General features: G+C 40.8%; 4 protein-coding genes and 1 non-coding gene across 6 annotated transcripts in view; 2 read left to right on the forward strand and 3 right to left on the reverse strand.

Moving 5' to 3' along the window:
* The window catches only part of LOC143423924 (cytosolic carboxypeptidase 1), a 30,888-nt gene extending 29,512 nt beyond the window's left edge, over positions 1-1,376 (forward strand). The window contains exons 16-19 of one of the 2 annotated variants that reach the window (XM_076895577.1): positions 391-515; positions 597-749; positions 811-947; positions 1,144-1,244. In XM_076895577.1, coding sequence (XP_076751692.1) covers positions 391-515; positions 597-749; positions 811-922 — 390 coding nt within the window. In that variant the 3' untranslated portion in view covers positions 923-947; positions 1,144-1,244. Of the gene's footprint in view, positions 1-390; positions 516-596; positions 750-810; positions 948-1,143 lie in introns of both variants that reach the window. The other variant, XM_076895576.1, reaches the window with a different exon arrangement.
* Positions 1,377-1,394: 18 nt separating this feature from the next.
* Positions 1,395-12,924, reverse strand: LOC143423938 (dicarboxylate carrier UCP2). Its single transcript, XM_076895606.1, has 6 exons — positions 12,772-12,924; positions 9,101-9,674; positions 8,823-8,944; positions 7,194-7,303; positions 5,759-5,959; positions 1,395-5,216 (listed from the first exon to the last, which is right to left on the reverse strand). The coding sequence occupies exons 2-6, from the start codon at positions 9,218-9,220 to the stop codon at positions 4,831-4,833; spliced, it is 939 nt and encodes a 312-aa protein (XP_076751721.1). The 5' UTR covers positions 9,221-9,674; positions 12,772-12,924; the 3' UTR covers positions 1,395-4,830.
* Positions 12,925-13,684: 760 nt separating this feature from the next.
* On the reverse strand, positions 13,685-13,758 carry Trnai-aau (transfer RNA isoleucine (anticodon AAU)). Its single transcript has one exon. It is a non-coding gene; the product is annotated as a tRNA-Ile (tRNA).
* Positions 13,759-15,131: 1,373 nt separating this feature from the next.
* LOC143423920 (NBAS subunit of NRZ tethering complex) lies at positions 15,132-22,455 on the reverse strand. Its single transcript, XM_076895568.1, has 14 exons — positions 22,163-22,455; positions 21,848-22,082; positions 21,359-21,777; positions 20,914-21,297; positions 20,624-20,834; positions 20,323-20,543; positions 18,674-20,256; positions 18,289-18,588; positions 17,793-18,081; positions 17,408-17,719; positions 16,916-17,327; positions 15,917-16,836; positions 15,713-15,835; positions 15,132-15,635 (listed from the first exon to the last, which is right to left on the reverse strand). Exons 1-14 carry the CDS (start codon positions 22,247-22,249, stop codon positions 15,360-15,362), a joined length of 5,772 nt encoding a protein of 1,923 aa, XP_076751683.1. The 5' UTR covers positions 22,250-22,455; the 3' UTR covers positions 15,132-15,359.
* A 142-nt stretch (positions 22,456-22,597) lies between these two features.
* Alien (COP9 signalosome complex subunit 2 alien) lies at positions 22,598-25,074 on the forward strand. The gene is made up of 9 exons (XM_076895329.1): positions 22,598-22,772; positions 23,109-23,303; positions 23,366-23,491; positions 23,573-23,740; positions 23,816-23,990; positions 24,076-24,214; positions 24,309-24,525; positions 24,605-24,745; positions 24,816-25,074. The coding sequence occupies exons 1-9, from the start codon at positions 22,719-22,721 to the stop codon at positions 24,933-24,935; spliced, it is 1,335 nt and encodes a 444-aa protein (XP_076751444.1). The 5' UTR covers positions 22,598-22,718; the 3' UTR covers positions 24,936-25,074.
* Positions 25,075-27,402: the final 2,328 nt, after the last annotated feature.

Genomic DNA, 27,402 nt, shown 5'->3' on the forward strand with positions numbered 1-27,402 from the left:
ACGTGCGGGTATTATTTTTAGATGCGCGATCGTGCGGTATCATTGCCGAGGAACGGTAATCTAGCGCGATCTATCGAAGCGAATTAACGAGCAACGCGAGAGGCTCGAACGAGGTAAACGAGGGTGAGGCGTCCGCGCGAGGGAACGGGTTCCCGCCCCGATGTAATTTACGGTGGACAGGATCACCGTGTCGAATCCTGGTGCTCCAATTTTAGACGCCCCTCGTGGGAAATACGGTTCGCGCCTCGAACCAGTTCGCGAACGCGTTACGACACGTTCCCCTGTCAAAGAGTTCGTAAAACATCGACTTTATTCGGAATTGCAAGATCAGCGCCAGTGTGCAATTTTCGCGCGTGAAACTTTCACGATTGCCGCGACACGCGGTTTCAGATGTTGCCGCACCTCATGCAGAGGATATCACCGGCGTTCGCGTTGCCACTGTGCTCGTTCAAGGTCGAGAGGAACAAGGAGTCCACGGCTAGAGTGGCCATTTGGAGGCAGCTGGGTGTTTCAAGGTATACGTCCGCGTAGCTGACGATCTTCTTTCATTCTTACCACGTCTGATGCACGACATTAACTCTCGCGATCTTCCACAGAAGCTACACGATGGAGAGCAGCTTCTGTGGCTGCGACCAAGGACCGTTGGCCGGCCTGCATCTCGACACGAAGGACCTGAAGGCGATCGGTCAGGATTTCTGCCAGGCTCTGTCGCTGATGAAGGACTGCGGCGAGGATTGGAGCGTCGACAAGTGAGTTGGGAAATTAGATCGATGAGGGACAAAGGATAACGTGATGGATTTATGAACGCAGGTCGTTGGTGGAGGAGTGTTGTCCGCTGAAATGCATTATGCGGAAAACGAGAAAAGTTCCCAAATGCATTCAGGACAAGTTGGCCGTGCACCACATCTCCGCGATTCCTTAACGAACCACCGAGTAGACGATTCGAGGCAAGATTTGATTGTCTACCAGAGCTCTCTTTTTCTGTTGTCCGTGTTACTAACATACCTGATTAACAAACTAAATCTTGCCCGATCGATTTACTAACGATAGTTAGTAATACGTTAATAAACAGTCGCTCGAAGATTGTTCGAAATTATCACTTCGATGTGTTTCATATTCATGTAAGTGTATCATCTTCTCTAGGATCCCGATGGGAGAAGGCACTCCTGAGGAGTCTGCTTGCATGGAGGATGACATCTCGTCCAGCTGCGAGTCGGACGAGTCCGACTTCGAAACCTAGGTGGGACAAATCGTCGAGACGTTCGTTTAATTTCAGGATTTCGAGGGGATAATCACCGTCGACGATTAATTGTTTTTTTTGTACATCGATCGGGAGGTTGTACAGTGGTTCCGACCGCCGAATAAAAAGAGAACGAGAGAACAACGCGTGCGAGTATTTTTTCTGTACACTTCGAAGAATTTTATTTAAAACCCGTAACAAATGTCAAGCTAGACCTACGAAGATCCTACCCTAGAAACTGAAGCCGCGATCCATTCTAATAAGACTTCGAGAGACGAACGCGCCGCTTGCCATTTTTGTGCGCGAAATTAAAATTGGACTTCTATTAAATTTGAGCATCTCGGATGTGCGAGAGATTTCATTGACACAGAGGGTGCGCCTCGTCAACCAGAATTCGAGAACTTCGTTCGTGAAAGCAAGGGAAGGAGTTTGTTCGAGACGAAACGCAACGGCATGAACAACCAAAGCAGTAGAAGACTCCAATTACATTAACGAAAGCAAACGAAGCAACCTTAAACAATTTTAAGAAACACTACGAGAAGCTCTTTCGCTGAAAAACTGAAACGTAAACTGATTCGGTTAAGCAGAAGCAGAATTGAACGGTACGTTTTGGACAAGCAAAATCGATGTTCCTTTTACGCTGTTAACGCATTACTGTAACCTACGGTGGCGTTTTTAGGAACGCGTTCATAGAAAATAAAGCTTATTCATACGCCAAACGCTAAGAATATTCACTCAGGATCATAAGACTCAAGCATCTGAAATTCTCTCATTCCTCCACGCATAGTTTAACAGTAATCCTTAATTAATTGATTCAGTCTTCTACAAAGGTCGTTAATGCATCCTGCTCGCTACGTATCCTCGCACGAAGTTGGCCAAATTCGGGCCGTTGAAAGTCGCGTTGCTCATTTTTAATACAAGCTGTTCACAAGCTGTATACAAGCTGTAACTCTACAGTGATTAGTGCGCTCTAGAACGATGCAACAATTCCAACGTGGAATATTTAAAGGTCACGTGAAAAGCAGAAAAAGAAAAAGGATCTCAATTTTCTTTTTTTCAACGCGACAAAACAGATATTGCGATCGACGTGGCGTGCGTGCAATGGCTCGAATCGAAAAAGTACATTCTGTAACAAAGAAGGGGAACCGCGCGAAGCTGAGGGCCGTTTTTGCTGTGCCGCGAAGGGGTGGATAAAAAGAGGGTGCAGGAAATCGTAGTTGAATAGTCGTAAAAGCGGTAGGTTCTTCTGGCACTAGATACGTGTAAAATCCAAGCGTCTGGTAAAAAGATTCAGCCGATCTAATCGAATTTCGCAAATATTCGCGCGGGCGTAATAAAAGATAGCTCGACCTGCGATCTACCGTGTTGTAAACGAATGCGTAAAACCGTGTCAATTCACATTAATTGGGCGTCCTAGCGCTAAACTCTATAACACGCATATTTCAATCTATATCCCAATCTATTTTTTGTACGTCCATCTTCTTTCGAGCTAAACTATAATACGTATACGATTCGTAACGAAGATCTACGATCGATGATCCGCGCGGATCGACATCCACCGTAAAACTCTGCTACGTTGGAATTAAAGACACTCGTAGAGTCAATAAAGTACGTAAGTTAAAGACAATTGCACTGTTGTCTTTCTTCTTGAAATCGGTAAACGCACGTTCTCGGTTGGAAACTTTTCCTCTTGCTCTGCAGCTTCTGTTAACACGCAATGGAGGCAGTAACATTTTCTCGATACACAGTCGGGAAGAGAAATTCGTCTACTAGATAATCGTAGTCACAACGAATTAGTCTAATCGATATCGATTTACGCTTAATGTTATAGCTAATACTGTGCGGTACTCGAACTACAGATAGTTACGGATTTCACGAAGATCGAACTGCCGCTAAGGGATCGTGCACCCTTTTAGATATGAGACAGCGAGGGATAACGTAAGCTGTCGTAATCCGAAGCATCGTTTGCTAACACCTATGCGAATTGAATATCGAACAAGAAACGAAATGAAAAAGAAAAAAAAAAAGAACTATAGACGAACGACACTGTCGGAATTATTAGCGAGATAAGAATTGCTCTTTAATATGAACCGTACATCAATAGATGGTAACATAGCCTTAAAAATGGACTACAAGTCGACGATCGTAATTCGTTAAAAATTGTGCCCTGTATAATATTAATTGACCCGAAATGAGATTGTGTAAACATCCGCCCGTGTTCATTCCCGGTTGTTAATTACCAACGATTACAATTGATCGTCCCGCGTAACGTAATTTGTTAGAAGAAAGAATAGAGATTAGTACATGCATAGTTATAGCGAAGGATCTTTGTTTAGCTCGTGGCTACGGTATCTCGAAGAATTAACCGGAGTCTAGAAACGCAAATTATTCGAACAATACAGTGTCAAGTAAATGTAAGTGTGTATGTGTGTGTATGTGCGTGTAATTCTTGTCAACAGACGCAAACACGTTGAAATTAATTTTGGAACCTTATTGTCTGCCTGGCGTATCGGAATGCGCGATTTTAGTTATTCGTCGGGGGGAGAAATACCATTTTCCTTCTACTGCCCTACTAAATAATATCGCTAAGTTACGTAGCGCCGAAAATGTTTAAATATGGATTATTGAGAGACTTCTAAGATCACCTCGATCGTACGTGCACTCCGTGGTACGACGAAATGCTTTCGTCGATGGTCCAATTGTATCTACGCAAAGCGTTCCAATCGTGCATCGAATAATTTTGGACGGACAATTTTTTTTGGTATTTCATTTCTCTTTTCGACGAATCTCCAGGTTCGATTTGAATTTGATTAGCTTGAGATCGAGTGCACGCGCGGTCGTGTCTACGGAAAGAAAAAGAAAATCACAACGATAGATGGGAGAATTGGCTGCCGTCGTTTGCAACGAAATCTATCTCCGTTAGACCAAAGGAATCATCGTGCGGTGAAATTCTGTTCTAAAGTATCGGAATCGTTTGGCGATGTGAAAGAAAGTCTATCGTCTATCCTCGTGCGAACAATTATACCCTACGAAGCAGCAACGTTACAGCCTTTCCATTCTAAACCGTATATACCCTCTACGTATGCATAGGCAAGAATCGAACTAGTAATTATTACATACGGATACGTATTAGGTAGAAAAGCTAGGATACATTATATATACGTATATATGTTATGTAGATAAATAGCTGCCCCCTACGATATACATCCTTAAATGCTATCAAATCCATCGAGTACCCGGCCTACTCCAATAATACAAAAGTAATCGTAACGTTCAATGAATCGTCAACATGCACTATCTAATCAAGGAAAGAAACTGGTACACATATACACGTAGTACACGTACATGTACACGTAGGTGTATAGACAATATCGGTGAACAGCGAACGACGGCAGGCAAGTGGTTCTATGTATTCGAAACGACGAGATCTAAACCCGATACACGATTATACATCCTCCCGTACCTAAGCTACACGATCGAAATACAGATAATGAAGCTGCAGTTGATTAAAACACGGTTCGTGCGTTTTATATGCTCCGTCGGATTGACCGACGTCGAACGACGACAGGATCCTGGGATGGCGCGCGCGTTCACTGGCCGCCGTTCAGCTTCTTCGCGTAGATCTTGAACTGCTCGTAGGTGATCCAGAGAACGATGTTCCAGGACACCAGCCGCGTGAAGCTCGGCACGAAGCCCTTGTAAAACGCGGACGGGCCCTCCTTCATCATCATACGAACGGCGCAATCCTTCACGCCTTTGTACTCGCCGGGGGCGGCGTTCATGTAACGCGTCTTCACCACGTCCACAGGGCTGGCCGCCAGGGTCGTGCAGAGCCCCGCCGCCACGGCGGCCGTTATGTGACAAGGGATGCCATCGCGCAGGTACCCGGCCTCAAGGATGAAATCCTTGATGATGTCGTAGCAAACGATCTCTGCAACGTTCACGATCCCGTTCCGCGTGATGTTCGGGACGGTTCCTGGGGATGAGACAGCATTCTTTAAAAGTCCTTCCAAATTATTACTACGGACAGTCGAAGAATCGTTTGATATCGAGTTAAGTAGCGAGGGATCTACACGGATCAGACGTTAAGCCAAAGATCGTGGTATAACGTGGTAAGATAAAAGAACGCTTCGAGCGTTGAACCTCTGCTTAATGGAGCCAAGTGGCGCAGGATCTCACACGGATCAGACGCGAAGTCGGAGATACCGAGATTAAATATGGCGGGACAAAGGACGATTCAAACGTAGAATTCTGCATGAATCGAGGCTACGGACACCGCGTAAGTAGAGTTACGGACTTAAGTAGCGTAGGATCTACACGGATCAGACACCGAGTCCAAGAGGGGTCGAAGAGTAATGTGGCAGGACAAAGAACGATTCGAACGTTGGATCGCGAATGTTGAACAGTGCCCTGCGGGGGCCCCGGCAATTTGCGACGCGTCTTTAATCCCGCCTGGAGCGAAAGCCTCGTGTCGTTTGTATGGATGTAAATGGCAATGGAGTTCCAACGCGTATATACCTTTCCAGAGGCCTCGCGTCCCTTCCTCGGCAGCGATATTCTTGTACGCCTGCAGGGTCGAGCTGTATCTGACCGAACCTCCGGCTTGTAGGCGGACCTTGACGACATCGGTCGGTTGAGCAAAGAGCACCGCCATGGCGCCCGTCGTGATGCCAGCGGCGATTCGTACGGAGATACTCTTCGATCCGCTCCTGTTATTACCTGCCAAGACAAAAGGGCACGGTGAAAAAAACCGCACGGTTCTGTGTTCGTGTTTAGGTTGCTTCGAATTTTGTTCTCTCTTTCTCGAATGTTTGTTTTTTTTTTTTTCTTTCGATTGAACGATTTTTTCGATCGAACAAAGAGGGATGCGGGGCGGGACGGATCGCGCTCAGCGCGCGCTTCGCCGGATTTATTGTTCAGTTTCTTGGATCAATTCTTAACTCGCGTTTACAGTCAATACCTCGTTTTAATGATTACTCGACGAGTGTCGCGATCTTTTCGCTCTCTACGAAAGTAGAAGGAGTTGAGTTGCGATCAGAACTGGATCGAGCGTTTCATAGGTAGATACGAGATGTTCGAGGCTGGAGATTGGCGACTAATTTGCATTCTTCTACAATGTTATGCTATCTCGTGGTTTTCTGATCATTTTCTGCAACTGTGAAGTACCTGGTAAGGTAGCAATGTGGAAATTTGTCGTCGATCTCGAACACCTCGCGTCGTACGTTTGCGCGAGTTCGGTAAACGTCTTGATGCAAGTGAATGGAAAGGTTCGGTTATAAATCGCGGCCGACAAATTGCGAAAGGAAACTTTTACCGCTAACTAAGATGTTAGTTACATAAATAATCGATAGAAAGATCACAGTCACGATTAGAATTATTTTATATCCACGTAAAAAGTATTGGAAACAGTATCATGCTTCTTCTCTTATCAATACATATTATACAAGTGTGTTCATTCATTTTCGATTAGACAAGTACACAAAGTTAGAGCGATCTGACGATCCAATTAACACTAGGAGGTTAACGCTATTCCTTCCTCTTACTTCTTTTCGACAGTCAACTCTCGATCGTGGAAACGACGATGATCGGCGAGAACCGAGACTTGATTTTCAATCGATAGAAAAAAAAAATGAAAAAAAAAAGGTGAAGATACCAGTTTCGTTTCGCGGTCGAATGTACCTCGATGGTGTGGCTCGCGGATGCTTTCTTCTCGTCTCATCGATATCGACGGTTCTTTTTTTCAAATCGTTTAGCTCGTCGAAAAAAGCACGCGACAGCCGATGGTGGTTGATGGTCAACCAACCAGCCATTACTTACGCGTGTATTACTCAATCATGTAACAGAGAGGATGGAGCACGTGCGAGGCGTTCGCACGCTCGCGCCCGCGTGTCTACTCGGTTATATCGTGTAGGAGGTTTACGTAATCAAAAAGTTAGGAGTTTGTTGGATGTACCGTCGATGATTCCAGCGTAGCGTGACTTCACCCCGTCGTAGAGGCCCAACCGTATGCTGGCGAAACACATCTGTCTCTGGAGTCCCGCGGACAGACCTCCGTACAGGCTCCTGTAACCACCCTCGCTCAAGCTCACCGCCCTCACAATTTACCCTCAAACGTAGCCCAGGGTAATATTTTTTTTTTTATTTTTTTTTGCACTGCTTTTACATTTTCTTTTTAACATTTTCGATTTCTTTTTTCTCTCTCTCTCTCTCGCTCTCTCTTTCTCTAATTCGCTCCCCTTCCATAGAATTTCACTCAGGTCATCGCGCTTGATTCGTCTCTCTCCTTCTCTCTCCCTTTTTTACTCGAATTGTAACATGGACTTTTAGTTGAAATCGATCGAAAATTTCTGTCCTCGCGAAAAGGGCAGCAAGTGCGAAGGGAAGCCAATAGAGTATTCGAAACAACTGTGAGGAGGAGCACGAGAGAAAATCAGCTAAAAGAAACGGGAGAGAGCTTGCGCTGAGAGAGCTGGACACGGTTATGACAAATCGTATTCGCGGTGGAAGCGCAACCAAGCAAGGCGCCGCTATTACTTTTCTTTTATTTTTTTCTCTCTTTTTTCAAAACAGCGGCTGAGCAAAGGCAAAATAAATAGAAGCAGAGAAAAATAAGAATCGAAATCAGAAATAAGAAAAGAAAAATGTTTGCACGGACGGGGAGTTAGGGGTGAGCACGCGATGCTCTTCTACGTGCTTGCGCAAGCTTCGCATGGACGAATAAAAATCGTAATGTTTATCGCACAAAAATTGGAAAGGCACCGCGTGCTCCAGAGAGAGAAAGTAAATTAGTCAGAACAGAAGGGAGTGCCATAGACATTCGTTCGCTTATCAAGCAGGCAGCATTGTCGAGCGATTAATCGTTGCGCGATTGCGCAACCGCGTGTCAGACGAGTAAACGGTCGATGGCACTCGACGAGATCGCGGTTCAAACTATATAGAAAAGAACAAAAAAAGGGTGGCCCAATTACCGATTGGATACAAGTAAGAGTAACCGAAACAAAATGCCAATGCGTCAGCGATCTATCGAATCTTGTATAACCGCGAGTTCGTTACAGCACTTTGTTCGTCGTTGTCGACGCACTTTGGAATTTGCCAATCGATTTTAATCAACGTAACCGACGAATTACACGTTCGTCCGAACGTGAAGTTCGTCTCGAGTCTAATTATACGTACAAGGGTGCATAGTTCGCGACGCGCGACAACGACGACGGCGTCGACAGGCCCCGATAGTTAGAGAACAACGAGATGCAGAGAATCGGAGCACGTTCTCTCACGGGCTGCGTACCAAGAAGCTACTTCAGAGTGAGTTAATGTGCGATACTTGAAGTTACTCGTACGAACAGCCCTACGATCAGCCAGTAGTACGGAAAATTTCTTTTCTTTTTTCTCTCGTTTAAATGTATATATATATATCAATTCGAGCGGGCGTGAAATATCCCGCCCAAACATTGATCCAAATCGGAAGAATCGTATATACGCAAACGATATCTATATACGTGTATATACAATATCGTAATCGTAATTCGGTTTTACCTACCCCAAGTTCGTCTTAAATTTACGGGTAGGATCGTGAATAACGTACCTTGCTCCTTCGAGTCTGATGATGTTCCCTACTGTCCTCAACAATCCTGGCTGCGAGTTTCGAACAGCGAGCACCGAGCCGTCCGCAGAGGCCATCAGGAGGGGACGACTTTCTCCGGCAATCTAAAAATCGTCGAAACATCGTTCGCATCACGTACAATCCATTAAACGCACATGCACGTTGGCTCGAGTCTCGCGTCAAATTGGAGAGATTCGCAGGTAGCGAAGTTTCAATCGTAGACTCGAGCCATTCTGTTAGTTTTCAGAGCTGGTACGTACCTGCATTCTGACTTTGGCGGTGTCCAGCGGGAACGTTGCTAAATCAGCGATGCAGGCTGCTGTGCCTGCAGAGAGGAACTTCACCCACAAAGGGGAGTCGTCCGACGCTTGTTGCTTCATCGTGCTCGTCTCTCTTTCTCTGTCTTTCTTTCTCTCCGACACTTTTGTATTCGTCGCGTTTTAAGCTATTTGCCTGATTCGGTGCTTTCTAGGTGGTTGCGTGCGTCGGATGTATGGGGTTGGAATAGTGCGAACAATCGAATTCTCTCGACTCCCTTCTTATTTCTTTTTCTTTTTTTTTTTCTTTTGCTTTTTATCCCCGCGTGACTGTACGATCCTCCGAGCTTGCTCGGTTTATCTGAGCGAGATCCTTTGTTAGAAAAGCGATATGTACACTATATACAGAGTCCTACCAGAGGACAGGAACCTTTAGATGATCATTTAGCAGCTGGCTGGTTTAGAGGTGGAGTTTTTTAGGTTCCCTGAAGTGATCAGGATACGCATGCAGTCCCCCTGACCGCGAACACTCGTGTTTTATGTCTTGATTGTGAAGTACTTTATACATACTATTCTTCTGTAAAAGAAACGTAAGAATCTGTCTGTTGAATCTGTTGCGAAAGCACATCTGCGTAAATACATGTACGTGTGTCGATACGAGAACCAAATGGAACGAAAACAAAAATTTCTATCACCTTCTCTAGCCTTCTGTGTTATGTTTATTCTCTAATATCGAAGTCTAATACCACGTTCACCGCCAAACCGTAGCTTCAAAGCGTCTATAAGCGAGTCTCAGTGAGCGCGTTAACAGGTTTAGCGAGAAGATCGCGGCGAACGAAGGTTCAACGACCGACTGGCACGAGCAAAAGCGTCCGATACTCGACGCGTTCGCGAAAACTACGTATCAGTCGCCACGAGTGCTGCTACGCTGTTATCAGAACGAGAGTACGATCGTCTAGCGGCGAAACACGGCCAGGTCGCGTGTGCGTCTACGGTTAACTTATCGTTAATGTCCGCTATGTAGTAATCGCTCGTCTCGCTCGTACGACTTCGGCTGGTTCCCACGCCTCGATTTTATATAATCACACCACGCTGAATACGCGTACCGATAACAACCTTCTCGCACGTGTTGCCCGGTCACACTTTGGCACGCTTCGAATGACACGAAAATAAACCGCGTAGAGACTCATTGGAGAACGGCCAACGCGTGGACGTCACCCAGACGTCACCATTATCTATCGTCCGCTTACAATTAGTCGATTGATTCGAGTGCGCGAGGCTCCAGTTAAGTGATTCGCTTATCGAGGACGTTACCTCAATGTCAGAGGTGTCACTTTATACTTAATCAACGTACTTTATTCTTTCATTCGAACAACTCGTTACAACTTGGAAATTACACGTGTATCTACTCGTTACTTTCGATTTTGCGTTATCTGTTTATCATTGGACCGTAATCCTATATCTCTCGGTATATTGTTCTACTGATAAGCTACTTCTGGCGATAATTGACCTTCGACGTTTCGGAATCGATCTTTGTTTTTTTCAGGGGAAAACGGATTCTGGTTGGAGAGATGGTGAACCTCGCTCGATCACGGCTGGCAGTGTCGAAACCAGTCGTATATTTATAACGCGCTATTGCGGCCGTGAGGTTATTTCTGCTATAGCGAAATGCTGTCGAGAGCAGATGACGCTTCCACGCGATCGAAGCAGCGTGCTCGGTCTCGTGATCGAGGAACAATGCAAAGCGACACGCTTCGCTTCCAGAGGAGCGAAATGAAAGGAGTACCGTTTGGCATCGAGCCACTGGGACCAAAGTCCGATTCGCGGATTTAACGAGAACCCGGTTCCGTTCGCCTTTCGATTGTTCGTGTCAAAAGGAACTCCCGACGCGCGTCGTCTTTGTGCTCGACGCGGAGAAGTTCAGCTCGACGCGACTCCATTTTGTCGAGCGCTCGCGTTTTATTTCACCGGCCCCTTTCGAACCGCGAATGAAACGTTCGTCTGTTTCGAGATGCAAATATCAATTTGAAATGGTAGAATTACCAGGAATTATTTAACGAGAATTATTCGCGAGTCGAAGTCGAGAATATTGAGAACCGCTTGCCATAACTTTCGGGCCACTGATTTCTATTATGAAGTTCGATTCTTTGCATACGGTGCTCGACGATTTCTCCGACGATAGTGTACAGTGTTTCTTTGTGTCAGTGGAGAGACCATGAAAGTCGCTTGCAAACAATGCGATCGATAGTAAACTTCGGCCATGCGCCTGCACCCATTGCTGCACCCGTATCCTTCGTATACCATTCCTCGCGTACATGCGTACGAATATCCTTCGATTATCGACAGTATCTCCGTGAACAGTTGTTCAATGTATATAATAGAACACGATTTGAATACGATCTAAAAGTAAAATGACTTCGCGATGAATTTTATTTAAGGTACAATGTCTAACAGTTAAATATTGGCCATGGCAGGAATTTCTCTTATTAGCATGTCCGTAATTAATGGCTGAAGCGAAAGAGTCGAGGATAGGCAGAACAGGAATGTAAACAGGATATCTTGAGTATGTTGTCCCCCTTTCTATCATCTCCGAGCGTCGAACAGAGGCGATGTCCTGCGATATCCTTGTGCGCAAGGATAAAGCCGCTGGAAAGGCTTCGCTATATTGATTATCCTCGACGCGAACGCGATGGCGACACGGCGAACGTTGCCAATACAATGAACCGATCGCGATCGCCCTGTTATTTCGATGTTGCGAAACTTGGTATCGTTTAATCAACGCGTTGCACAGAGAAAACGTACATCTGGCGACCACGGATGTACGTAGCTAGTTTCCCAGAGTTTTATGTTTCGCCGTTGCTACGCAATTCGTTAACGATCGTGTAGTTTCCATTTCGAGAGTTATTTTTAAACAAGCCTGGCTAACTTTTCGTGGAAGCGCGTTAATTCGTGCCAGGTGGCCGGCGTGGGTGTTTTATAGATCGATGTAACCGACTCTACCATTTATTCGCGCATATGCATTGCCGCAGAGGACTGCAGACACGCGTATCCGGCCGTAGCCACCGCGGCGACATGTTGAAAATTTTCATTTTAATCCGTATCGATCGCATCGCTGCCGTTCGTTCGACGCTTGGGCGTGCAAAGCGTATCCGGAAAGGCTATTCTTCGAACGGATGAATCGTTGCATTATGTAAACGGAGCATAGCACCCGGCAGTTGAAACTGCAGTTTAGAATTATTGGCTTAGGCGGAGGTAAGCACCTTGAACGAGGACTAGCGTTTGGCGAACATCGATTCCTCGCTATGGAATATTCATGAATGACAGGTGGATGACATTGCCGTGTCAATATTGCCGCGATCGTCTTGTCGTCGCGAATAATTTAAACATCGATGACTGTTGAATTATCGGATCAAAACGCGAACGCCTCTGCCCTAGGAAATTGTTCGATAGTCTTTCGCGATGGAATTTCGTATCGATTTTCGGTGGTAATAAACGGTGACAAACGATCGCGTAATCTGACAGCCCGTAATCGCTGTCTATTATTTAAACAAATGAAGGGAATTATCGAAAAAGTCGATCGAGCGTATTAAAAATTGATCGACCGTTTCGCGCGAATGGGACGAAACGAACAATGTAATGGGAAAACAACGATAATTCGAGAGGAACGTACTTACCAAGTGTACAGTGAGTGGATAACAACACAACTGGAACAGGTTACCGTGAAAGCACCGTTTATACCGGCTCGCCGACCAATAGGAACTGTCCACAGTTCAATTCTACCTATCAGCTGCCGGCCGTGACGTCAGCTTTGGCCAAAGAAAGCTCAGCTTGCGGGCAGATCGATAAGTTCCAGGAACGTGCTGGTATAATGCCCCCTTAGAGCTGCATACACAACTACGTACGCATCCGTGCATCGGCCATGGGCAGGCGCAATGCGCCTGCCACCCTTTCGATTGGGGTGGGTTACGAACCGAGGCGTGCACAGCCCTGAAACACGGGAAATTGGCATTGCTCATCGTGGAAATTTATTTTGCCGCATATGCTGCAATTCTTTGCATCAATCGGCAGCCACGCGGTGCTGGTAACCGCATTCAGTCTAATTGATCGAACCTCCATTTAATCAAGGGACTTGAGCGAAGAGAAAGGAAAATGTTCTCGTTTATGTGCGATCGATCCGTTTTGATGCCTTCACGCCCAGGATGTTGACGAGTTTTAGCATCAATTGTCTTTGGTCTTTCCAGCCACTAATAGTCTCGATAGTGAAGGTACTTAAAGATTACACGGATGGCTGTCCTTATCATTCTAATAACGATTATGTAATGGTTACTTATTCGATGGCCTTCGCAAGTGGCTTTAATTTGACTGATAACGATCGTTAGCTACTGGGCTGAAAACCAAATTCCTGTTGTATTAGGTGCGCGATATTAGGTGTACGTACGTCATGAAATAGTCACATGCGTAACTCCAGTTAACGTGGAATATAACAAGTACGTCACGTTTTCTGGGGGAAATAACAATATCCTTGCATGTACAATGCTTTTTGTCCGTTGAATGATGAATTATGCACTGGTTTACAAAAAAGAATCATGGTCCATGAGGGGATCGAACCCGCGACCTTCGCGTTATTAGCACGACGCTCTAACCAACTGAGCTAATGGACCAGTTGCAACCCGTTTTTCGAGAAGCAAATTTTTCGCGGATTTCTGAGCAATTTTTGAACAAACAGAGTATTTTCCTTCTAAAATGTATAACACGATCTGACACGTAGGAATGAACAAGTACCGATGCTGTTAAATGTGTTTTATCCATCTTGGTAGAAAGGAACTTGCGTGATTGCAGTGAAGTAGTTTTCACTTTACGGTTGTTTTTCGTGGTCTTTATAATAAATATTAATTACGGTGTTTGTCAAGTCATTACATTAGGAATAATCGACCAACACAGCATCTACATACGTCATTTCCAGTTACAAAGATAATAAATATGAACTTTGTCTGCAGTTTGGACTCTGCGCATAAGAAGTCAAATGGAGTTAATGCTCACATCTGCATTAATACATATATTATCAAGGATAATCTATCATAGTAGTAGTAATAGATGCCTTGTAGTGCCCCACTTTCGTTTATTGCGAACGTTATCTGACAATAATGTCAATCAGTACTTACGAGGTACCAGAATAGGATCTTCTTAATTTTTACACAAGACTCCACTCCTCACCCTTGTAGGGCTTCAATGAAGATTCTCTGTCATTTCTGCAAATTGGACCTAGGTTTATGTGAACTTCTTTGCTGCTTTTGAGGTCTAGCATCAGCTGTAAAAATTTGTCATACGATTAATAAATCATCATGTATATTACACATCTATTGCTTTCCTGACTTCCTTTTCGCTTCTCTTTCCTTCTCTCTGCTCCTCTGTCTCATCTTAATTGCAGAATTTTAGAGTACTGCTGATTAAATGAAGAAATTCCTTACGTGCGATTGTGTAAAAGGAGTAATTTAAATTATATCTGCCGCTTTAGAGATAAGAGAGAGAAAGATATATAAGAAAGCTATAGGAAAGAGTGAGACAGATGTTACCTACCCTACTGTAGAACCCATGGCGCCATCTCTGTAAAAAGTGCTCAAACTGGTCGCTCAGCATTATCGACAGCGAAGTGAACTCTCAAGAACTACTAGCGTCATCTTTGCAAAAAGTACTGAAGTAATTACTGACTAGTTTCAGCACTCCTTCAAGAGATGGCACCAGTTTCTCAGCAGTTTACTTCACTGTCGACAATTATGTGCGACCAGTTTGAGCGCGGTTCGAAAATGGCGCCACGGGTAGAAATTGTAGTGCGTGTAAAAATTGTATTTGTTTCGTAAAATATTAGTTTGTTTTTAATTAAGTGAGTGATAAGTTAGTGCGTGTTAAGTGGCTTCACAGGGAACTAAATTGGATTACCAGAAACGACTTCGCTGAGGGCCCTGAACAGTCGGACAGAAGCCGCACACAGCAATGGTGAGTGCTAAAAATCCTGCAACACCTTTGTGTCTATATTTTTATATCACATTTATATTTACAAATAAGACATTTCGTAACAAATATTCATAATATATACATATCGGTTTAAAAGTGTTTAATATACACGCGAGTCTAACAGTTTCCAGCTAGCTTCGATCGAGTTGAAAATCTCGATCGATTTCCCTTAGAAAGATTCATTTATACCTCGTGAATGAAACGCACGATAAATTACAGTCTTGCGTGTATTTTAAAGGAATGAATAAAATTATTTTCTCATTAGAAGTTCGTAACAAGTATCAAACGTGCATAAAGACGGCGGTATATCTTCCATTAGTCGAATTATGCATAAGGCATGGGCTATTTCTTTCCTTTTCTTTAATTCCTTTACGAGAATTTCTGCATTCTCCCTCACGTTCGTAAGAGATCGATTCACAAGAACGTGTTCAATAATTCGACCGTACACTTCATGATTTGGGTGGAAGGATGCTGTTAAGTTTTTCAAAAACAACATTTCTAATATTGGTGCTGATAATGTTAATTCCTGTAACACAGACATTATTTAAATAATAGTATAATAATTGTATATAAATACTTGCTAAGGTACATTCTTGTACGTACTTTATGTCTTTCTTTGAGAATATTTATTGCTTCTTCGTGTAATTCCGCGCAATCTGTATTTAATCTAATAGAAATTGCATGCTCAAGCGGAATTTCTTCCGCGTTCAAGAATTCTTTGAGCATCTATAACAAATAGTTTAAATCATTGATAATATTCGACAGGGTCATTATAATTTAATTGTATACTCGTACACTCGAACTTACGCTTGTCGAAGATAATGCCTCTATTAAATCTTTATATTCCTGAAGAACTAGTTTATTTTGCTTGTTTTTGTCCTCCTCCGCTATATAAACGTTAACTATCTTCATCATTTTTAAAATTGGATGTTTGTTCACTTTCATATATTCAGGATCTTCGAATTTCGGCCATTGCAACAGCAGCTTCTTCACCTCGTAAAAATGATCAACACTTCGTATTTTATTAAACAAGTCTTCGAAAGCCTCGAAACGATCTTTCTCTGTCGCGCATTCCCCGATATCTTTTAACAAAGAGACATTTTCCATGTACAATTGTTGGTCCAGAAGATTCGTTTTACTCCCGACATTCTCTATTATATCTTCGTCTGAGAAGTTACCCCAGTCATCGGTCCATTCCAAGTCATTTTTATCGTCGAACTCAGCCAAATTCTGCTTCAGTTTACTTTTTCTACCATGGTGTAAATTCCCTTCATCCTCTAATTCATCGATAGGTACACTTGCACTCTGAATAAGTTCTGCATCAAGAACATCCGTGCTTTTATAACTTTTAATATCGCTATCTTTAATTTCTTCATTTGCTTTAAAGCTCTCTGCGTCTTTTATACCATAACTATGGAATAAACGTATTTGCCAATATTTAAAGTGTTTATAAATGGTAGGATCTCTACATTTGTGTGCTATACTCGAAGCTTTCCAGATAAGGCTTAACGGATTGAATAAATATAAGTTTTTGAAATCTGTATATAAGCTCTTATATAATTCCAAGCTATAATAATACATTGCAGTTTCAATGTATAATTTCGTTCGCGGTAATTCTGTAAAAAGCTTATGCACCTCTCCTATACATGTTTTTTGAGTACTAAACAAGTATGCCATCCCCAGTAACCAGTCTTGCTGTATAGTGTACTTTGCACATTCTAAAAATACTGAAATATAAGAAGGAAATGGTCACTGGACGGGCATTTGGGTTTTACGCTTACGCTTAAATTAACGTAGAATACTTACAATGATTGATATCGCTCACTTCTAATCCATAACACAAAGATTCGTTTAACATAGTTATTCTTAAAAAAGCACGACAGCATTTTAGCTGTGTATTCTGCACATCTGGCATAGAATAATTCACATATTTTGTATCGAGATCGCTAAGCCTACAATTTTTATGCGAATCTTTATAAAAGCATGGAAAACTTTGGACGTTATCATCTTCCACAGGTTGCTCTTCACCGTCGTACCCCGCATCGCTATCTCGTCCATTTGTGAAATTAAACTTTAATCTAGATTTCCAAAAATTCGTGTCGCTCACATTTTTTATTAAACCAAACGTTGAATTCTTCATTATGTTTGCGGACGATTTAACTATGTCGGTAGAAGCTTCTAATACTTTTGGTATGAATTCTTTAGTTTCTACCTGTGGCTATAAATCGAGAATAAATCAGTGTGATTAGATTGTTCGCGTTGTTGATGATATTCTCTTATTTTTGTTAGATTTCTTACGGTAGTTAACGCGTCTATAAACTCCTCTTCACTATCCGCGTCGTTCAAGTCATCAGATGGTGTTTCGGCTGGTATCCACAGCTCTAAATTTTTATGCAACATTCGTATTTCTATTAGATGTATCTGATCTAGCGCTTTGCTTAATATATCGCTAGGTCCATTGTTTATTGCGAACCAGAAACATTTCTGTCTGATTTTTAGGTCTTTGTAAGATTCACAAAATCCTAACTCTAACGCTACTGTCCAGGCAGGAATGTAATTATTTTGCATCAGTTGCTGGCAAGTGGCAGCGCAGACAGTAAAATCCTTTATCTATAAAATCACATTACAGTTCGATTACAGTTAGTATCAAATAATAAGTAGTAAGTTCGAAACAGAATTCTACCTCGAGCGCTTTCTTTGCAATTAATTCCAGAACTTTTCCTTCTCGTGCTCTGCTGTTATTCATTTCTATTCGCAAGTAACTTGCCAATGTTAACAATCTCTGACGACTTTTATGGGCGTCTTCCCGTTTGTTCAAACAGTCTTCTATCAATTTCAACCTGTCTTGCATTAATCGCACTTGAAGCGGTAATATATCGATATTAAATTCGTTTAAAATTTGAAGCGAGTTAATAAGATCGTATTCTTCTTTTATCTGTGCATTGTCATCAGCAATAAGATGAAGACAAGCTCTGAAAAAATAACATAAATTGCAGAAATTACGAAATACAACGTGAAGATCGGTACGTATCTTTGTCGAGCCGGAAGACACGGTTTGGAAAGAAGTCGTGGAAGAAAGTATAATTTTTATATCGACGCTGTTGTTGAGGTCCGACAGTGTGATAAAGATATTGCTGATTTCGATTTTTTATCCAACCCGATCATCATAAAATACTCACCTAGCTAACTCCATGTTAGAGTCGGTCAAGGATTTGGAGCTATTAAAATACTCTTTACTGGCATCTAAGATTAAATTCACCGCTTTTTCGTAAGACACTTTCAACAAAGATTGTTCGCTTTTTTTAGTCTCGATTAAAGCTGCGCAACTTTGTATATTAGATTTAACGCCCGACACCAGCCGTGCCGATACACAGATTTCGAAACATTTTTCTATATCGACACAAGTAAAAATCAGGCCATGAATTTCCAACATTTCATTCAACAGTTGAGCCCATTGTTTCTCATCTGGAGGTGGAATTCTTAAAAGAAACATGCAAAACTGTAAGCATAAGACACCTCTAGAAAGAGTATTAAAAAAACGAAACAAAAAGTTTAACTGCTTACATTTTATTTAAACTTCTAGCCATTTGGATCAGTAGCTCTTTAGCAGCTTCAGGATTACTCTTATTCTTCCGCAATTCGTTTAACGTAGTCTTAACACCGTATTTATTTAAGATTTTTGTACATTCTAGTTCTCTATCGAGCTCTTCAAGTAAAGTGGATACACCACTCGTTCTCCTTCCACCGCGATCTTTAGCAATTGAATCAATAATGAACACTGCCTTTTCGTATATGTCAGGATCATTGCAAGCGTATATACAGTCTAACGCCAAAGTAGCAACATCTTCTATCATTTGAAGAATCTCATTATCGTGAGATTGCTTCAAGTATTCGAAAAGTTTGACCGGCAATTTTAGGTCTTCTGTACTAATGGATACTAAATAATCACTAAGCAAATGTTTTTGTAATTCACCGGCCAGATATTGATGTCTCCTTTTTATAAATGGCAATAGAAAATTTTTTATATCTTCGACAAAACTTTTTTCGGTAGTCATGCTCATTAATAGTTTAATTTTTTCCAAATTAGATAACTTTTGCAATTCATCTAAAGACACATCTTCTAGGTAAACCCTGTAAATAAGGTCGTCTAGGGTTTCCAAGTCCAATAATAAGTTCTCAAGACCACTGATATTGTGGGATTTAGCAATTTTTATTAGCTGCAAAGCATTGTCAACCATACAACTATTTCTTTCGATTTGATAAGCTCGCGACTCGTACCATTTCTGTAGTAACTCTGACGTAAGGAAAGTGTTTCTATATATAGATAAAGATGGATCATATTCATAAAGTAGTTGTGACTTATCGTCATTTTCAAAATTAATTATCTCATTGAATTGAGCATTCTCGGACCAATCTTTTGGTCGCAGTTCACGTTGGTCGAGTAGAAACAATAGCCCATCTGTGTCACATTCTGGTAAAAGTTTTTTATACTTCAGTGGGTCTAGCGTTTCTGGGAAGAAACTAATAATTGCCAACCAATGAGGTAGCAAACTTTCACCATGATATGTGAACATGATTTCAACCCCCCGACAATCTCCATTTTTCGCGAATCTAATCGCATTTTCAACAGTTGAGAGCTGTCGGAATTCTTCGTAAAACTTTTTATCATACTTTGACAAAGAATCCAAAATAATTTCGTACGTGAGTAATTTATCCAAATGATCTAGAAGTTTTCTTCTATACTTAATTAAGTCCTTCTGTGCTTCCGATAAATTATTGATATCAATTTTTGCAAACACCTGATTTATTTTTTGTACCTGTCTTAAACTGGCACTAGCTTCATCCACTTCATTCCAATCGTCATCACTGCTGTCTGTTACAAATTTCCCGTTATCACAAGTATTAATCGCTACTAATGTTGCTAAGTTAGCACCTTTTAATCCAAAATTTAACAATTCTCTCGCAGCTTCAATAGTATCTGGAACTCGCGTAATGCATTCATGTAAGACCCATGATCTTTTTGTAACTTTACTCAAGTGTTCTTGAATGGCGTTTAAAGATAATTCCGACTTTCGCCATTGCGTTTGATAAACCAGATCTGTATCTAAATTATACATATTAGCTAAAGCTAATGCTTCTTCATATTCCTGTAATATAATTTTTCGTTCAATTTAATTGAATATATATTCGATTTCGTAAGTACTTTATAATACCTCTATATCGATTTTTCTTGAATAAAGCTCTTCCGGTGTTGTACTTTTAAGTCCGAGGATTCTATACGTTCTAAATAGTACTCTCGACTTCTTCCTTTTAGGTTGAAATCTTTCAATGTCTGTGATAGAATACAATGTACTTTGCACTAAATTTGTGGTATAATTTAATATACTGGTTGGTTCTGATTCATCATCTTCATCTTCACTTTCTGATGAAGCTTCTTAAAAATTCAAAAAATATATTTTATTGCGATACACACGATGTCTATACCGTTAATCAATCGAAAGCTGAGAAACGAACCTGTTACTTGATTTTCTGCAGTAGATTCTCTGTTTCGTTTTTTACTTGTTATATACGTTTCGCAATCTAGACATAAAAAGCCTCGATCAGGGCCAAGCTCACATATTTGTGGCTGTCCAGCTAAAAATTCAGGGCTTGATCCTAAAAGATTCTTCAAGTTGTTTGTAGAACACACAGATGTAGATCCCGAACATCTTGCGATTATAATTGCCTTTTAGAATATCAATATGTTAGAGCTAATGTCCTTACACGTTTGTACATAAATATATACCAGAAAAAGTAAAAGCTACCTCTTCGGACCACCAGCCAATATCTATTGGATGGAATTCGGTAACACCTGGTGGAAATTTTTTTGGTTTTGCGTGCCCTAAAGGATTAGGTATATTAAAATCTGGTTGCTCTGATAATTTCCATCTTTTTTGTATCAATAGAGTAGGTAATCTCCACAAAGATATTGAACCATCCGTATGTAAACACGTTAAAAATTTATTATTTGGGGAAATTTTTATCTTAAATATTAATGATTCTGGCAGTAAGCTCAATGTTGGAATAATGTTCCATATGGAAAATCTTGATTTGGGTTTTGAATCGTCATCGAAACTAAATGATAGCTTGCAATATGGATGTTCATTTAGAGGTCTCCACGATGTCAATCCGCTATCTGAAGCTGATGACTGTAAAGTTATATATAATTAAAAATGTTACATTCTGTGCATTGATATGAAAATTAATTACCATTAATTTTTGAGTTAGCGTATTTCCAGCAACATAGAATAAATGGTGTTTTTCATCATAAATAACTGCATTTATTCCATTCTTGTAGAAAGTGCCAAAAGAGAATTCATAGTTGGCTTCAAATCCATTAATAACTGAGATGTGGTATGATCTGACTAAACCACTGTACGTGATTAGCAGAAACTCATAAGACCATTTCTCAGGTTTTGTTCTTGGTTTAAGAAATATCATAGATGCTATTGCATCGCCGGCTTCTAGAATGTGGGGATTCTGGGACACTGTCTTTGGATTAATATTAAAAATATTATTTCCTAAGGCATTGAAAAATGAGGTATAACCATTGCTGGATGCTAATACTAAAAGCGTCCCATCTGGGCTCCAAGCCAATTTCCGCCACTGTGGGAAAGCATCTTTTGGTACTGGAAAGATAAATACATTAGAAACGATGAATCCTTAAAGATTAAAATTACATATCGAAGAAACAGTCACCAGAAGCTTTCCCAACAATTGAGGAATATTCATCTTTCGCTTTCCGAATTTCTATTACGTTCTCTTGTAGAACAGCAAGCAAACGTCCACAGTCTCTAATTGCAAACTTCCATGGTAGAGTAAGACTAATTTGTTGCGATATACTTTCTGGTATAGAGTATCTGTTGTTGAGATATCTAAGTGCATTTTTAATCGTCCCGGTCGTAGGTAGTATTACAACGTCGTTTTTGCATCTCTAAAATGATTTTGTAAATGCGTTTATATGTAGGCAGATGTAAGGTAATTATCTTTCTGAGCGTGTAGATGGACACTTACTATTAATTCTGGTTCTTGCTTTCGAACGAAATATTCTAGTAGCTCATAAAGTATCGGTTTATCTGATAATTCGTTTGAATTAACCATATTGTAATCAGAAACATAACCTATTGAGGTGACAAAAACATAGACTACGAAGTGAAATTAGTGAGAATTTGACAGGTCACTAGTATAATGCCGTAAGCATTTTTTCTTCTATCATTAAAACTGTTGCTTTAAATAAATGGAAATAAAATTTATACGATCATTTCTATACATCTTAGTGGAAAACATCGACCATCGAATAAATATGTGCGTAAACTTTGTTAAAAATTATATGGGATTATAGGGGTACCCGAATCAGTTCGAAAGTCCCTACATTCTGCCAACCTTTTTGCAACACTGAACACTATATTGGCATGGTATCACCGCAGTCTACAAATTGCATAAAGCACACGTGTAGGGTGTGTGCATAGATGTGAATTTCAAAATACAAACTTGTCTGTGCTTGCAGTTGTCAACAGGGTAGTAAGAACATTTTATTTTTACAATTGAAACTGTTTAAGTATTACCAAAAATGTCAGACGGCGAGGATGATTTTATGTGCGAGGAGGAAGAAGATTATGGTCTTGTGAGTATTTGTATCCTTAGAAGAGAAGCACAGGTGCATTAAGGAACGTTTCGGTTAATAGATAGGTTAGGATTTTCATTTTGACGTATATGAAGTTTAAAAATAGTTTCCAAGGTATCTCGTAACGTTTGTGCAGTAAAAAGTAATAATTCTTTAGATTTTTTTGTCAATAATGATGAGAATATCGATGTTGTATCACAGTTTATACTCTTTTAGGTTATACTGATGTCTTAAGGATGATCTTTTTTTACTTTTCTCCTCGTTTCACGCGTCAATAACAAATCGTTTTAGAGAGGGTATAATTTCGAGGTGATGTTATTCTCGTAATATTTTTAGGAATATTCAGAAGACTCAAATTCAGAGCCGGATGTTGATTTAGAAAATCAATATTACAATAGTAAGGCTCTGAAGGAGGATGATCCGAAAGCAGCTCTACAAAGTTTTCAGAAAGTTTTGGATTTGGAAGGAGGGGAGAAGGGTGAATGGGGTTTTAAAGCTTTGAAACAAATGATAAAAATTAATTTTAAATTGGTATGTTCTTAGATTAATGTCGTGCAAAATATACTTATGGCTATAGAGTTTCATTATTTTAGGGTAATTATAAGGAAATGATGGCAAGGTATAAGCAATTATTAACTTATATTAAAAGTGCAGTTACCAGAAATCACTCAGAAAAATCTATAAATTCCATCTTAGATTATATTAGTACCTCGAAAAATGTGAGTAACCATAAAACCTAAATTGTGGGTTAGTCGAGTTTATGGGTATGTTCGTCTACTTGCTTGTCATATATTTTACAGATGGAATTATTACAAGATTTTTATGAAACTACATTAGATGCATTAAAGGATGCTAAAAATGATAGGTTATGGTTTAAGACTAATACAAAGTTGGGAAAACTGTACTTTGATCGATCAGATTTTAACAAATTAGCCAAAATATTGAAACAACTTCATCAGAGTTGCCAGGTGCGTTTTTTAGATCGCATGTTAATGCATTGAATATAATATGTTCTGACATAAACATGTGTAATGTCTTATTAGACCGATGATGGGGAGGATGATCTGAAGAAAGGAACACAACTCTTAGAGATTTATGCATTAGAAATACAAATGTATACTGCACAAAAAAATAACAAAAAACTAAAGACCTTATATGAACAAAGCTTACACATTAAAAGTGCAATACCTCATCCATTGATAATGGGAGTAATTAGAGGTACAGTAGTATACTTTCAAGTATTGGAAACTACTTACTATCCTGTCTAATAATTTGAATTAAAATTCTTTTCCATTTACAAAAGAATGCGGTGGCAAAATGCATTTAAGAGAAGGTGAATTTGAAAGAGCACACACTGATTTTTTTGAGGCTTTTAAGAATTATGATGAGTCTGGGTCGCCAAGACGTACTACATGTTTGAAATACTTAGTACTAGCAAACATGTAAGTACAAATGAGCCAAGTGAAGCTATAATTTAGCAAGTAGTTATGATGTTAATAAAATAGATTATTAACATTTGAATTCACTTGAAAACAGGCTGATGAAATCTGGTATCAATCCATTTGATTCTCAAGAGGCAAAGCCATATAAAAATGATCCAGAGATCTTAGCAATGACAAATTTAGTGGTCAGCTATCAAAATAATGATATTAATCAGTTTGAATTAATTCTAAAGCAAAACAGAAATAACATAATGGATGATCCCTTTATAAGAGAACATATCGAAGATTTACTACGTAATATAAGAACACAGGTATATGTAGTGAATATATACCACTCTTTACAGAGTTCTTCAAAAATCTGTAATAATGTATATTTACATAATTTTATAGGTTTTGATCAAATTAATTAAACCATACACAAGGATTTATATCCCGTTCATAAGTAAAGAACTAAATATCGATGTATCGGAGGTTGAAAGTCTCTTAGTATCTTGTATTTTGGATAGTACTATTCGTGGTCGTATTGATCAGGTAATGCGATAAATTTTTGTATTAATCAGGGGTATTTGATTTTCTTGATTCTACGCCAAATTGTATGCAGGTAAACCAAGTGCTTGAATTGGATAAAAAATCTGTATGTGCAGCGCGTTATAACGCTCTCGATAAGTGGACAAGTCAGCTGCACTCTTTGCATTTAGCTATAGTGAACAAAATGTCGTAAAAAAAGTATGGTGCGCGTGAATCCGAAATAAAAATCGACCTTTAAATATTACATTGTATAGTATATCATAAATGCCTATTTCCGATTATATGAAAAATAAAATCTGTTGTGATATAATAAAGTTAGGATTTTAATACGATTCGGTTATTTATACCTTCTTATATCGTGACACTTTTTTCCCATTACCTCTTACGTTTCTTTACGTTATTTTACATTAAACGATCTCACGTTTCGATAAGCTATTTTACAAACGTGACTATACCTAGAACATGGGACTCATTGCCAAGAATTTGTCCTCTTGAATCGTGGTTCGATCAATGAAACGTAGAACTTGCTATTTTCGGGACCACTATTCCTTGGTTGGTCCATGAAGGGTCCATTTGCTTTTAAATCATTTGCGACGGATGATGGTACGTGAAACCTATACCGATCGACTTTACGGATGGAATCGATTTGGGTCTATTCATTGATCCATATTTCTTTAATCCATTCACTCGTCATCCCTCAGCATAAATTAACCGAATAAGTTTTATTCACCTGTCCTAATTTCTATGCAAGTTCGATACACATACGGTGCAATTGAACACCCTGAAGCCAGTATGCGTTCTAACAGAAGGATGATGAACGTGCCCGTCTTGGTGCAGCGGTACGGCTGGTTTTAGCTCCGTTTCAAGCATTGTTATTCAGTCTACGTTCGCGCCTATGTAAATGTTGGTTAACCCCGGGCAGGATGGGCGGCGGAGTCCCTAGGCTCGTCCTACATCCTCACCCGTTACGGGACGGTATAATCCGCTCGTCCTCGAACAGGTTCATCCTTATCCTCGCCACGTTTAAGGTAGCGGCTCGCGAAGCTACGGAAAACCAGCTTCGCTAGGAAATCAATTTCAAAAGTAAAATCACCCCTTAGATAACACTTATCGTTGCTTCTCGCATTATATCTTAAGCTGTTTACTCGCACTTTCTACTTTACACTTTGGCCCTTTCTCGACTATCGATGCTCTTCGCTAAAGCTGGAGGAGATCCGAAAGATCGCGCACTTCCGGTGTTTAGAGAATTTTTTGAACATTTAGGAGCTTAGAAATAACGGATGGAAAGGCCTTGCTGCATTTTTATACGCTTCGGCATTAAGGGTCCACGAGTCGCGGTTTCATGCTGCAGTCGGCGTGATTAGCGGGCACGCGAGTACACGCGTGAAACGACGTCGGCGATAACGACTATGACGACGGTGCAACCTCAACGTTAATTGGCACTTGCAATCAAAGCAGAGCTCGAAATACCTGCCGGTATTCACGCGGCACCTTCGTAGACTTTGAAATGAAATTTTCCCCGAAATTCCTGCGTGCACGAACGGATGCACACTACATAACGATCGAGCCAATTTATCGTTCGGATCGATGGCACTAATTTTCAATTATGCTGATCCATAATGTTGGCATTTGCTTAGTTCAAGTAGAAAGCAAATAAAGGATGTTTTATTGAACCGTTGAAAATCAATGAGAAATCATGGACCTAAGCGAACAATCAAGGATCCGACATCGTCCCAGAGTTTTTTCTCTTTTGCTCTCTAATTCAAGCATCACGTCCGGGGGTGGTTCACCTTGCAACGTACACGAGGGACGAACCTCGCGCTGCTGCGAGTAGATTCTACCCTTTGAGGAGAGTTAATTTAAGTGAAAACTCCATTTTCAGTGTCTCTCCTGTTGGAGGATGCTCCGCGGGTCTGCGTCGCACGACGAGAAAAAAGAAATCGCGAAGTTTTATATCTCTTTTGCTCTGTGTATAACTACGTCAGGGGAGGCAGCAGGATCTCCCGGAATCCCGAAACTTTTTCGAACGTATTTCGAGAGTTTTCAACTCTTTTTGGGCTGATGAATCTCCGGACGCAAATTTTGTTACCTAATTGGTTAAAAAAAAAAAATGTTCCTTCGATTCTTTCGTTTCGTATCGGAATAAGAAAGTTCATCGGGACTTTAGTTGTCCCGCACTTTCAATCTCCGTCAAGTGCTCGGCTTAAATTGAAAACCAGAAACAGACTATCCGAGTATGAATCGACTCGAAGGACGGTTACTCCGTCTCAGATGGTTATTTTTCAGCCGCTGGGTTAAGACCGGGTATTAAGGGTAGCGGTCGAGGAAAACCTGAAACGATTCCAGTTAATTTTCACGTGGTGACTATTCCTCTCTTACTTCTCGACGCGACCGAATACCATCTCGTTCTGGCGAAAAACTTAACAGCACTTCAGACTTTTATATACGTATTTTTATATCGGTTATGAAGAAAAACAAGAATTACGGGACGTTCAAAGTTATTCCAAAGGAAAGAAAAGAAAAAAAGTCAGGGAAACGCGGGCGAACGAAAGCACTCGATTGCTGTCGAGCACTCGGAGGACTCGTCGCGAGGGAGGGTGGTGTATTTTTTCGAACGATCCTCGAAGAAACAAACCGCGGCAAGAACGATCGCGCGAGCG

Source organism: Xylocopa sonorina, chromosome 5 (genome assembly GCF_050948175.1).
Source record: "Xylocopa sonorina isolate GNS202 chromosome 5, iyXylSono1_principal, whole genome shotgun sequence".
Taxonomy (NCBI): domain Eukaryota; kingdom Metazoa; phylum Arthropoda; class Insecta; order Hymenoptera; family Apidae; genus Xylocopa; species Xylocopa sonorina.

Coding starts and splice junctions, on each gene's coding strand:
- LOC143423920 (XM_076895568.1), bottom strand. CDS start 22,249: ATGGTTAATTCAAACGAATTATCAGATAAACCGATACTTTATGAGCTA. Junction 21,778..21,847: donor AATTGTTGGGAAAGCTTCTG/GTGACTGTTTCT, acceptor TTATCTTTCCAG/TACCAAAAGATGCTTTCCCA. Junction 15,636..15,712: donor TTCTCAAAGAAAGACATAAA/GTACGTACAAGA, acceptor TCTGTGTTACAG/GAATTAACATTATCAGCACC.
- Alien (XM_076895329.1), top strand. CDS start 22,719: ATGTCAGACGGCGAGGATGATTTTATGTGCGAGGAGGAAGAAGATTAT. Junction 23,304..23,365: donor TAAAAATTAATTTTAAATTG/GTATGTTCTTAG, acceptor TCATTATTTTAG/GGTAATTATAAGGAAATGAT. Junction 23,741..23,815: donor AACTTCATCAGAGTTGCCAG/GTGCGTTTTTTA, acceptor ATGTCTTATTAG/ACCGATGATGGGGAGGATGA.
- LOC143423938 (XM_076895606.1), bottom strand. CDS start 9,220: ATGAAGCAACAAGCGTCGGACGACTCCCCTTTGTGGGTGAAGTTCCTC. Junction 7,304..8,822: donor ATCAGACTCGAAGGAGCAAG/GTACGTTATTCA, acceptor GGGTGGTTACAG/GAGCCTGTACGGAGGTCTGT. Junction 5,960..7,193: donor CTACGCTGGAATCATCGACG/GTACATCCAACA, acceptor TTGTCTTGGCAG/GTAATAACAGGAGCGGATCG.